The sequence below is a fragment of the Ictidomys tridecemlineatus genome, unplaced genomic scaffold, assembly GCF_052094955.1.
Source record: "Ictidomys tridecemlineatus isolate mIctTri1 unplaced genomic scaffold, mIctTri1.hap1 Scaffold_373, whole genome shotgun sequence".
Classification (NCBI taxonomy): domain Eukaryota; kingdom Metazoa; phylum Chordata; class Mammalia; order Rodentia; family Sciuridae; genus Ictidomys; species Ictidomys tridecemlineatus.
The window spans coordinates 161,113-173,720 of record NW_027522485.1 but is presented as its reverse complement, the minus strand read 5'-3'; the positions used below and the strand labels follow the sequence as shown (position 1 = coordinate 173,720).

Here is a 12,608-nt window from a genome sequence, read left to right as displayed (position 1 = left end):
ATATAAAGGGGTGAAGCTGATACAATGCATTTTATCTAATCATAATGGAATGAAACTGGAAATCCACGATAAAAGAAAGAAGGAAAAATCATACATCTCATGGAAAGTGAACAATATGTTACTGAATGATCAAAGGGTTACAGAAGACATAAAGGAGGAAATCAAAAAATTCTTAGAGATAAATGAAAATACAAACACAACATATCGGAATCTATGGGACACAATGAAAGCAGTTTTAAGAGGGAAATTTATTGCCTGGAGGTCATTTCTCACAAAAAGAAAAAACCAAAAAATAAATGACCTCATACTTCATCTCAAAGCCCTAGAAAAGGAAGAGCAAAACAACAGCAAATATCAGAAAGCAAGAAATAATTAAGATCAGAGCAGAAATTAATGAAATTGAAACAAAATAAACTATTGAAAAAATTGACAAAACTAAAATTTGGTTCTTCGAAAAAATAAATAAGATCGACAGACCCTTAGCCATGCTAATGAAGAGAAGAGAGAGAACTCAAATTACTAACATACAGGATGAAAGAGCCAATATCACAACAGATACTACAGAAATACAGAAGATAATTAGGAATTATTTTGAAAACCTATATTCCAATAAAATATAAGATAGTGAAGACATTGATAAATTTTTTAAGTAATATGATTTGCCCAGACTGAGTCAGGAGGATACACACAATTTGAACTGACCAATATCAATGGATGAAATAGAAGAAGCAATCAAAAGACTGCAAACCAAGAAAAGCCCAGGACTGGATGGTATACAGCGAAGTTTTACAAAGCCTTTAAAGAAGAATTAATACCAATACTTTTCAAATTATTTCAGGAAATAGAAAAAGAGGGAGCGCTTTCAAATTCATTGTATGAGGCCAACATCACCCTGATTCTGAAACCAGACAAAGATACCTCAAAGAAAGAAAACTACAGACAAATGTCTCTAATGAACACAAGAATGCAGGTGAAGTCCTCAATGACTCACTATTCATTCTTGGAAAAGAAGACGTGGAAAGACTGCTTATTGAATGGGGTTTCTGCTAAGGAGAATCTTGCCTGTTGTTCAAGTAGGGGAATCTGGCTTGATACTGACAACTGACGCAAGACTGGTAAGTTTTAGAAGGTTGGTAGAACTCTTTGACAGAGTTAGTAGCAACACAATCAGGCCCAAATTAATAATAATCCTGCCTGGAGGCTTTATGTTTCTTCTTATAATATGCTGTGTGTTTCCTTCTGCTCCTTCTTTTGTTTCTTTCTTCCCTTCCTCACTACTGGGAGACAATCATTGTGCTTAAAGCACTGGGAGAAAAAATAAATTAGAGAAATATCAGTTCTTTTTTCAGCATGTATGATCTACCCTGAGCCTCAGCATGGTAATACTTAGAGACCAAAGCTTGTTTTTGGTAAGGGGCTTGCCCATCATGATGATGTTTAGTAATCCTATTCCCTACTTGAAAATAAAAAATGCCTCTAGAATGCCCAATATCCACTTGGTGTAACCATTGCCATGGCTGAGAACTACTTAGCAGTGAGGCACAAAAACTAAGTTCACACCTGCAGTGGCGTTTGCATGGGTGTCTTTGTGCCTTCTTGGAGTCTGCTATATTTAGCTTCATAAGTTTCTAAGCTTTGCCACATCATTGATATTTGAATGGTTTCTTCCCAGTTTGAGTTTTCTGGTGTTGAGTAAGGCATAATATTTTCTTAAAAGCTTTCCCACCTTCTTTACATTTGTATGGGTTTTTTTCCAGTATGAATTCTCTGGTATTGAGTAAGGCATGATTTTTGAGTCTAAATTACTGAAACTTTCAGGGATTTAGTGCACACCTGTTGTGAGAGAGTAATTGAACAGATGAATCGCTCCATCAACAGAGGTACCATATTAATATTTGGGATTATCATGGAGGTATTTCTGTGACAGTAAAAGTTAGTGGAGGTATCTCTGCTTTATAGTACTATGGTGATCACTAAGTAACTATAGTTAGTACATTTTTTTTTAAAAAAGTTTTTAAATAATGCAATAGTTCAGACTTATGTACAGCAAAAACTGAGTCTGATGACCACAAGACCTGAGCATCTTTGTCTTTTTTATTTTTTTTTGTACTTGGGATCAAACCAAAGTGCTCTCTACCTCTAAGCCACATCCCAAAATCTTTTTATTTAGGGTTAGGATCTTCCTAAGTTGCTTAGATTCATGTGAAATTGCTGAGGCTGGTTTTGAAACTGTGATTCTCCTTCCTTGAACTCCCCTGCTGCTTGGATGAAAAGTGTGCCCAGCCTTCCAGAATCCTGAGAGGACCTGAAGTACTTCAGTGGAAGAGATTTTCTCATACTTTATTAACTGTTAAAAACATCATTTACTTGGAAGAAGCAATTTGAAGAGCCAAGGATGGGTCCAGGAAAAGATGTAACTTTCTGAGCTTTCACTGTGTGGCTTGGGACAGACTTTTTTCTGAGTGACAGAGCTGTATCCTTGTAAGTATTACTGGAAGGATGGACTCACTAGTTCAAATGCTTTTCATTGACACCATTTTTAACCATTATTATTATTTTTCAACTGTAACAAAATTATTGATTTAAAAAATTTGCAGGGCTGTGGTTTTCTATTAAGAGAAAAAAGGGCAACTATGTTTTATCAGGTACTGTCTCAGAGTTCTCTAAAACAGATGTCATATATATGCAAGCAGAGCCACACTTTGCTACAAAGACACACAGTGCTTTCCCTGGTCTGTCTAGTAAAAGCTATAGTATGTCTAGAGGTGGGAAAATGTAGTGTGCTTCTTTCTCATTTTTGCAGACTCTCTGGAGGCTCAGGATCCTCAGGGGTCATGGACAGGCCTCTTGATGTCTATTTAGTGTGAGCATTCATACCCACTACATGTGTGGATTTAACCACAACATATGTTGCATTTTACTGTTCAATATCTTTGTTTCTCAGCCACCTGGTTTCAAATTTGTGATCTCTGCATTTGATGTAGAAAGCTAAGATATTTCATGCAGGACATTTCAAAAGCCAGAATCTGATGCCTGAAGTGTGACAAAACCATCTTTTTATGGACATAAAATCCTGAGTAAAATTTTTTAAACTAACTACAAAGCAAAAGACATTGATTTCTGGGTGCAGGGATGCATGCCTTGTATCCAAGCAGTGAATGAGCCTGAAGCAGAATAATCACAAGTTTAAATCCAATCTTAGTAGTAAAAGTGAGACCCTAAGAAACTCAGTGAAATTGTGTCTCTAAATAAATACAAAATAGGGCTGGGATGTGGCTTAGGGGTTGAATGCCCCTGAATTCAATCCTCAGTATACAACCAAAACAAAATTAAATAAATAAAATAAGACATCGACATAGGACCATGCTGTCCAGCTGAGATTATGGGGAATAAATTGATGTTACCATAGACTTCAGGCATAAGATAATTTTATTAATGTGTTGGTTTGGTACAAATAGGCCTGTAAGTCCAGATATAGCTTTTGAAAAAAAAAATGATTTGATTTCAATCAATACAGAGAAACTGAGGAAAGGACAATTGAACCTGGAGAGGTCCACAGAAGGAAAGAAGGTGAAGCATCCAATCATGCTTCCTGCCCACTTCCATGGGCTAATGAGTAATGGCCATTTGGGCAAGGGTTGCAATTTTATGGAGTCAATGCTACAGAGCTATTTCTGGGCAATTGTAATTGTTCTTCCCAGTATGAAGTTTCTGGTGACCAATGAGGTTTGATATTACAGGAAATGACTTTTAAGTCTATGGCTTTTCTCGAGTATAAAGTCTCTGGTGTTCAGTCAGGTGTGATTTTCGATTAAAAGCTTTTTCACATGCTTTACATTTATATGGCTTTTCTCCAGTATGAATTTTCTGGTGTCTAGTAAGTTGTGATTTTTGATTAAAGGCTTTGCCACATTCTTCACATTTGTATGGCATTTCTCCAGTATGAAGTCTCTGGTGTTGAGTAAGTTTTGATATTTGATTAAAAGTGTTGCCACATTCTTTACATTTTTATGGCTTTTCTCCTGTATGAAGTCTCTGGTGTTGAGTAAGGGATGATTTTGTATTAAAAGCTTTGCCACATTCATTGCATTTGTATGGCATTTCTCCAGTATGAAGACTCTGGTGTTGAGTAAGTTTTGATTTTTGATTAAAAGTGTTGCCACATTCTTTACATTTGTATGGCTTTTCTCCAGTATGAAGTCTCTGATGTTCAATAAGGTGTGATTTTTTCTTAAAAGCTTTGCCACATTCTTTACATTTGTATGGCTTTTCTCCAGTATGAAGTCTCTGGTGTTCTGTCAGGTGTGATTTTCGATTAAAAGCTTTTTTAACATGCTTTACATTTATATGGCTTTTCTCCAGGATGAATTTTTCTGGTGTCTAGTAAGTTGTGATTTTTGATTAAAAGCTTTGCCACATTCTTCACATTTGTATGGCATTTCTCCAGTATGAAGTCTCTGGTGTTGAGTAAGTTTTGATTTTTGATTAAAAGTGTTGCCACATTCTTTACATTTGTATGGCTTTTCTCCAGTATGAAGTCTCTGGTGTTCAGTAAGGTGTGATTTTTTCTTAAAAGCTTTGCCACATTCTTTACATTTGTATGGCTTTTCTCCAGTATGAAGTCTCTGGTGTTCAGTCAGGTGTGATTTTCGATTAAAAGCTTTTTCACATGCTTTACATTTATATGGCTTTTCTCCAGTATGAATTTTCTGGTGTCTAGTAAGTTGTAATTTTTGATTAAAGGCTTTGCCACATTCTTCACATTTGTATGGCATTTCTCCAGTATGAAGTCTCTGGTGTTGAGTAAGTTTTGATTTTTGATTAAAAGTGTTGCCACATTCTTTACATTTGTATGGCTTTTCTCCAGTATGAAGTCTCTGATGTTCAGTAAGGTGTGATTTTTTATTAAAAGCTTTGCCACATGATTTACATTTGTATGGCTTTTCTCCAATATGAAGTCTCTGGTGTTCAGTCAGGTGTGATTTTCGATTAAAAGCTTTTTCACATGCTTTACATTTATATGGCTTTTCTCCAGGATGAATTTTCTGGTGTCTAGTAAGTTGTGATTTTTGGTTAAAAGCTTTGCCACATGCTTTACATTTATATGGCTTTTCTCCAGGATGAATTTTCTGGTGTCTAGTAAGTTGTGATTTTTGGTTAAAAGCTTTGCCACATTCTTCACATTTGTATGGCTTTTCTCCAGTATGAAGTCTCTGGTGTTCAGTCAGGTGTGATTTTCGATTAAAAGCTTTTTCACATGATTTACATTTGTATGGCTTTTCTCCAGTATGAATTTTCTGGTGTCGAATAAGGTTTGATTTTGTATTAAAAGATTTGCCACATTCTTTGCATTTGTATGGCTTTTCTCCAGTATGAATTTTCTGGTGTCCAGTAAGGTGTGATTTTTTATTAAAAGCTTTGCCACATTCTTTACATTTGTATGGCATTTCTCCAGTATGAAGTCTCTGGTGTTGAGTAAGTTTTGATTTTTTATTAAAAGTGTTGCTACATTCTTTACATTTGTATGGCTTTTCTCCAGTATGAATTTTCTGGTGTTGAGTAAGGCAATATTTTTGATTAAAAGCTTTGCCACATTCTTTACATCTGTCTGGCTTTTTTCCGATATGAAGTCGTTGGTGTTCAGTAAGGTGTGATTTTCGATTAAAAGCTCTGCCACATTCTTTATATTTGTTTGGCTTTTCTCCAGTATGAAGTCTCTGGTGTCCAGTAAGGTGTGAACTTTGATAAAAAGCTTTGCCACATTCTTCACATTTGTATAGCTTTTCTCCTGTATGAAGTTTCTGGTGTTCAGTAAGGTGTGATTTTTGATTAAAAGCATTGACACTTTTTTTACATTTCCAGATTTTCTCTCCAGTATGATTACTATAGTGTTTAAAGAGGTTTGACCAACACTTAAAGACATTTTCACATTTCTTTAATTTGTAAGATTTATCTCCTTTGTAAAACCTATTGTTTTTAGTAACAAATAGAATTTGATTAAAATATTTTTTACATTCTTTACTTATGGAGGATTTATCACTGCTCTGATAAAGAATTGAGGAATTTTTAAATGATTTTACATATTTTTTTAACTTGTAGAGCTTCCCACCAATATTAATTTTCTGGAGTTCAGGAATTCTTCTAGTTTTATTAAAAATGCTTTCACATACCTTATATCTGTAATTTGTCTCTTGATTATAAAAGCTTGAATAAATAAATTTTGGGTATGGATTAAAAAAATTTACACTTTTCTCATTGTAAAGCTCTTTTAAACCATGATATGGGTGATTTCTAGAATTAAAAAAAAAGAAAATTTTAATTACTTTCACAGAATTTACATTGTTTTACACCAAATCTATTATATTGCTAATTACCTAGGGTAGAGACTGTCTATAGGTCCTAAAAGATTTATCGTAAATATAGGTCTTTCTGAGTATCTACGTCTACTTTTAAATTAAGCAATATTAGGTAAGTACAAATACTCTCACATTCATTATAATTTCATGCATTGCCACAAGGAGAAACTGTTCATTTCATCATTTTTGTAAAGTAACAGTCAGACAAACTAATAAAACTCAGAATTTTTTTTTTCTTCTTCTTCTCCTTCTTTTTCTTCTATCCTGTCTAAAGAAATATTTGTGGATATTTACTCAATAGTGCATTTTTAATTATTCCAGTGACTAAAAAGCATGAAATAGACTCCATAGGAAATGTTTCATTTTCTAGAGGAAGGGTATAATTACAAAATGCTGTGCAAATATATTTAAAAGCACACACAGGTCCTCAAATTGTACTGCCATATGTGTTGTTGTCTCTCTCCAGCTTAGCCAATGCCCCACATCCCTAGAGTTCCACCTTGCCTCCAACACACTATTGTCTAGTTTTAATTTGCTGGGAATCCTGCAGGCACTGGGACATAATCATGGCCCTGATGTGCCAGAGCATTCTTCATTAAGCCAAAGAGCAAACTCCATGTGAGCTGAGCTGCTCAACTTTCCAACAAAAATATCTATCACTGAGGGTGTTTTTAAAATTCTTTCTATGTAACTAGCTTACTGAAATTAATTAGAGAATACTTTTGATTTGTTGAAAACATATTCCTTGAGATGCACAGATAAGTAGTGCTTGGCCTCAGAAAAATCTAATGGCAACAGGATTTAGTTCACTAGGGACATGTATAGGATCCAGAAAGTCTCTGTTTCTCACACTTGGAATGTTTTTTCCATTCCACCCAAAACCACAAAGTCCAAAGATCTTTTGGAATATTCACTTGGAGTCTTGTCAAAATCCCTGTTAATATAAAAGATGAAGCAGTGCATGTCAGATGGAGCTGCTGAAAGATATCTATAAACTGCATGAAATTTTTTTAAAAAGCATGGAAGCCTTTAGGGAAAAAAATCTGGTATCTGAGAACTCACAGTTGAAATCCAGCTGGTTTAAGACTATCCAGTACATGTTATGTACTACCTAGTTTTGTCTAAATTCAGCATGGCATTGGAAATGGTATCATCCATTGGAGCCACATAGCATCACAGAGATGGTGAGACATGTCAGAACGCGAATCAACCTGTCTCAAGAAATACTCTTCCTTTTGAAATCTTATTCCTACTTTGATGCACACTTCCTTAAATAAAGAACCGGAAAAATTATCTAGAAATTATTTTTCAGAACTTATGTGGTCTAGGGAATCTATAAGATGTTTTACCTCTTTTAACATAAGTTCTTGCCTGGTCTTATATTCCTTTACTAATTATTTCAGATATATATTTTTTCAGATGGCTCATAACCTTCTAAAAAAGAAATTTCTCAGGTGGGATGCTTGATGTCCCATGACATGGAGTTATTATGCTAACTTATGAGCCATAAATATATTGGTAACTACACAAAGACTGCTTCAAGTTGAATTAAAATTATAAATAATTATTTACAAGCACCTTTGACTCAAATCAAGTTTCATGGAGAAGGGTCTATAAAAGTGGGCTTCTGCAATGATAGACAGAATCATGAAATGACAAAGAAATTATAGATCTTTTTTTTTTCTTACAGAGGTTAAGTTTCATAGTAAGCCATTTCTCATTCAAAGGTGGTCTTACCTCACCACTGTGGCTGCTTTACTTTTCTCAAAGAGTTTTACAATTATTAGCTTATGCCCTTCATTGTTCTTCATTTGCCCCACACCAGCCCTAGTACTTCTGTCCCAGGCATGTTTTCTACCTCTTAGCACGAGCCCAGAAAAGTGTCAGAAGTCTTCCACAATTCTCACAAGACCCTCATCTCTGCTTTTGGGGTGTGATGCATTCCTGCAAGCCATTTGGGCTGTGGGTTTTCTGGGAGACTGTGCTAGAAGTTCCTGAGACTTTCCTGTGTTTCGATTGTCATACATGATAGATGAGCTGTATGCTTATTTGATGTGTTTTAGAAAGATTAAACTGTTTATCTTCTTCTTCTCTTTTGCTTAATTATTATTGCATTTAAACACAATACCTACCAAACTTTCCCTGTAAGCACATTTAATTACTGAATTGTTCTTTTCAACAGAAATGTCTTAGTAAGACTTGTTTCAGCATTTCCTTAATCAGCATGTATTTCTTTTAAGTAGAAATACTATGCATGTGTTTAAATTAGACAATCTGTCTATACTGTGTAGAAAATCTTTTTATTACTTTATAAGAAAGACAGATTAGAATGCTGCAACTTTAAAATAATGATCTGTACACTTTTCTCTATCCTGCGCTTATGTCGAGATTATTAAAAGTTTTTAAAACATAACTGACTATAAGCATTTTATAACTTTTTGAGTTTTTTTAATTAAAATGCCTATTTCTATTCTAATCTTATTTCTAAAGCTGAGCAAACTGGTTGTCTTTATTTTTCTAAAGGTATTTTTAAGATACAGCTTCATAATGCCCTGTAAACATTGTGTAAATGTAATTTGATACATGTTTTTGCAATTTAAAATATTGTGTATTGCAAGTGGTTTTACAAAAAATACTGAGTAGTAAAAATTTTACAATTACAATAATGTAATTTAAAGTTTTAACCAAAGAAAACTGAATGGCACTAGTTGAGCAGTCAGTCTTCTGAGATGTTTGTAATAATATAACCTGATGAACTTGTAATTTTCTGAATAAATAATTTTCATGTATTTTTTCCATTCATTAAGACAAATTTTATGAACTTCCCTCTCTTTCAATTTCAATTTCTTGTTTAAAACCAAGTATTAACTGTCCTGCTTTCCATACCTTTGCTTTTTCAAGTTTTGCAAAAAATATTGTATTTCTTGCTCTCCTGAAAATTCTTGGTTTTGATTAGAAGACATACCTAAAAAATAACAGGAAGTTATTTCACTTACTATGGTGAATAACTCTGCAATTATATAAAACTTTATCAAAGTGAGGCGAAATAGCCACAGAACAGTATGATTCAAGGATATTATTACTCAAGAAACATATAGAATTTACTACAACATGATGACAAAAGCCTTGAGAACTTTGAAAATTATCTTAAGAAATTATAGCACCACAGATGAGGACAAAATGCAAACTGACTAATATTACTACAACAATGTCAAATCATAGCCCTTCACTTCAACATATTCAGACTCCACCTGTGACTCAAATATTTCAGGAAATGAATATCTCTTATTTTTTTATTTATATTTTATCTTTGGGGGGATTATTTCATAAGAGAACACAGGGGTATTCTATCACCAAACTAGATCCACAGGCATTTCTATGTTTCTATATCTATTTCTATATTTCTATATCTATATACTTTTTTAAAGACAGTTTATCAAAAAGATGCTAAAAATTATTTTAAACTGGCATTCCACTGTCTCAGCTTTCCAGTTATATGGAATTAAATTTATATATCATTGCACATCACCTTTTTTGTTTACTTTGTAACTTCCAAATATTTTCCAAAATGACTATAATGATCTAGTTGAACAGATTTTAAATAGAAAAATCCCAATGAAAATAATAGCTCACACAATAAAATGTATAATCAACTCAAGCAAACAAACAATGTAATACTAGTAATTGAGATTTCAAAAATTGATGTTGTTAATTATCTAACTAATGCCAGAAATCCACCTGAAATGTATTTAATAAACTATCAATGTAGAAAATTTAAAAAAATAGAAAAAATAGCAACATAAAAGTTAGAAATTATATACTAAAATATTTTTTAAAAACAATGTCTCAGGCTGGGGACACAGCTCACATGTTTGAATTCTTGCCCCACATGCAAAAGAATAGGCTTAGTCCCCAGCAGCACACGCTGTAACTTCAATCATATTTTTTTATATATATAAAGAAATCACAGGAAAAAATTCAACAGCATAAAAAGAAACACAGTAATAGTAGGATACATCAATCTCCAGTTGATGCAAATTTAAAAAATATATATCACTTCATTAGTACCCAGAAAATAGAAAATCTTCAAAAAGCATTAAAAAATAATTAGGTTTAAAGAGACAATCTTCTTTATAGTGTATGGAATATTGTTCCAAAGAGATCGGGTTAAAAATACAAAACAAATGTTAAATATATTAAAATATTGAAGTTGCTTTATAACATAAAATAATAAGTTGGAAAGCAAAAGTGAAAGTGATATTCAAAATTTATGAATAGGAGTTTAAAGCCAAATTCAGCAATTAAGCAAGGCCCTAAGCAACTTACCTAGGCACTGTCACAAAATAAAATATAAAAACAGCTGCCAGCTGGGCACAGTAATATACAACTGTAATTCAAGCAGCTTGGGAGACTGAAACAGCAGGATTGTGTTCAAAGCCAGCCTCATAAACAGCAATGTGCTAAGCAAATGAAGGAGACCATGATTCTATTTAAAATTTAAAAATTGGGCTTGAGATGTAGCTCAATGGACAAGTGCCCCTGAGGTCAATTCCCAGTACCCTTCCCCAAAAAGAGCTATTGATGTGGCTCAGTGGTTAAGCACCTATTTTAAAAAGAAGTGCAAGTAGCACCCAAAAAAATCTAAGAAGACTATGTAATACCAAACAATCAATATTATTTTGTGTAATCCAAATAAGTTATTTGAACAATTCTTTGGAATATTCTTGGTACATCAATAACTACACATAATAAAAAAATTAAAAGTACTTCCTGATATAAAATAATAAAAGCTACAATATTCAATGGAATGAAGTTAAGTGAGAAAGCAATGAGTAATAAAATTGAAAGTATATCAATTAGCCCTCAACTTGATGGTCAAAATATATTTACAGACCTATTCTCATTAAACAACATTCAAAAGAGAAAAATGTGGCAACTTAATCAAATATCATTTCAAATGACTATATGAAGGCAATTTGGAATGAAAAAGTTAGAAATCTTTTCAAATATAATAAATTATATAATATCTACAATGATCAACATTCAGGAGAGTATGTTAAGTAAAATAATAATTCACCTCCCCCCCAAAAAAAAATAAAATAAAAAATAAAATAAAACAAATACCAGGTAATTCTACTTCTGAGAGATATCTTCTGTAGCCAAATATACAGACCAAAAGGAATGGCATTAGGGATGAAAAAGTAAGACAAAGGAGCACTTGTTTGAAGAAAAAATGTGATACAAATTTTCTAGAAAAAAAAAGTTACAAAAAAATTGAATGAACAGAACTGACCAGTAAGTTTAAAATATATGAGACAATAAGTTCAGAAAAGATATACAGTTTTGACCACAATTACAAATTTGATAAATATATAAAAAATAAAATAATTGTAAAATCTTCATGGTACCTTTAAAAAGCTCAAGTCTTACTCCTAGACAAAAGAACAGATGCATATATGGAGAGATGATGAATATACCATTAATTCTAGCTACTTGGAAGGCTGAAACATGGAAATACAATTCCAACTTTAGCCACTTAGCAAGAGTCTATTTTAAACTAAAAGTCAAAAGGGGTGATGATGTAGCTCAATATTATAAGAACCTCTGAGTTCAATCTGCTGTTTGTGTGTGTGTGTGTGTGTGTGTGTGTGTGTGTATAAACAAAATTTAGATACATTACATGATTAAGCACAAAGGCAGAGTAAATAATCAAAGCACTATATACAATTATATATAAAACAGAGGAAATATTTATACATGTAAGTAAAAGCATAGAAAACTTGATTGAGAATTAGCAGATGGGTCACGTGCAGTTTAATTTTACCTAATGTTGTCCTAAAGTGACAAGTCATAATAATTTCTATTTAATTATTACATATAGATATAAAAACAAAAACAGTATCACTAATGTGATAAAACATAATGAACACTAAAGCTCTCTAAAGAGTGAGACTCAAGAAAGATACAAGAATTAGAGAAATGTTGCCTACAATAATATGAATAATTGTATTATAATAGAAATCTTTCCTTTAATTTTTTTGTAGCTATAGATGGATAGAATGCATTTATTTTATTCGTTTATTTTTAGGTAGTGCTAAAGATGTGTGAGGCAAGCCTTCTGCCACTAAACTACAGCCCTAGCCCTGAAAATTCTTCTTTGAACCACATTGATCAGCTATACTTACATAACCACTAGGAGCAGGTATTGTGAAATACTGCTATTCATTACATGGCAGAAAAACTTCACAGAAT

At 32.9% G+C, this 12,608-nt stretch overlaps 1 protein-coding gene across 1 annotated transcript in view; it reads right to left on the bottom strand.

Annotated features, from left to right (window-relative positions):
- Positions 1–3,411: 3,411 nt before the first annotated feature.
- LOC144373373 (uncharacterized) overlaps positions 3,412–12,608 on the bottom strand; it is a 66,722-nt gene continuing 57,525 nt past the window's right edge. The window contains 4 exon segments of the mRNA XM_078036467.1: positions 3,412–4,329; positions 4,331–4,372; positions 4,374–6,291; positions 9,243–9,321. Of these exon segments, the coding sequence (XP_077892593.1) occupies positions 3,757–4,329; positions 4,331–4,372; positions 4,374–6,291; positions 9,243–9,321 (2,612 nt within the window). The 3' untranslated portion in view covers positions 3,412–3,756.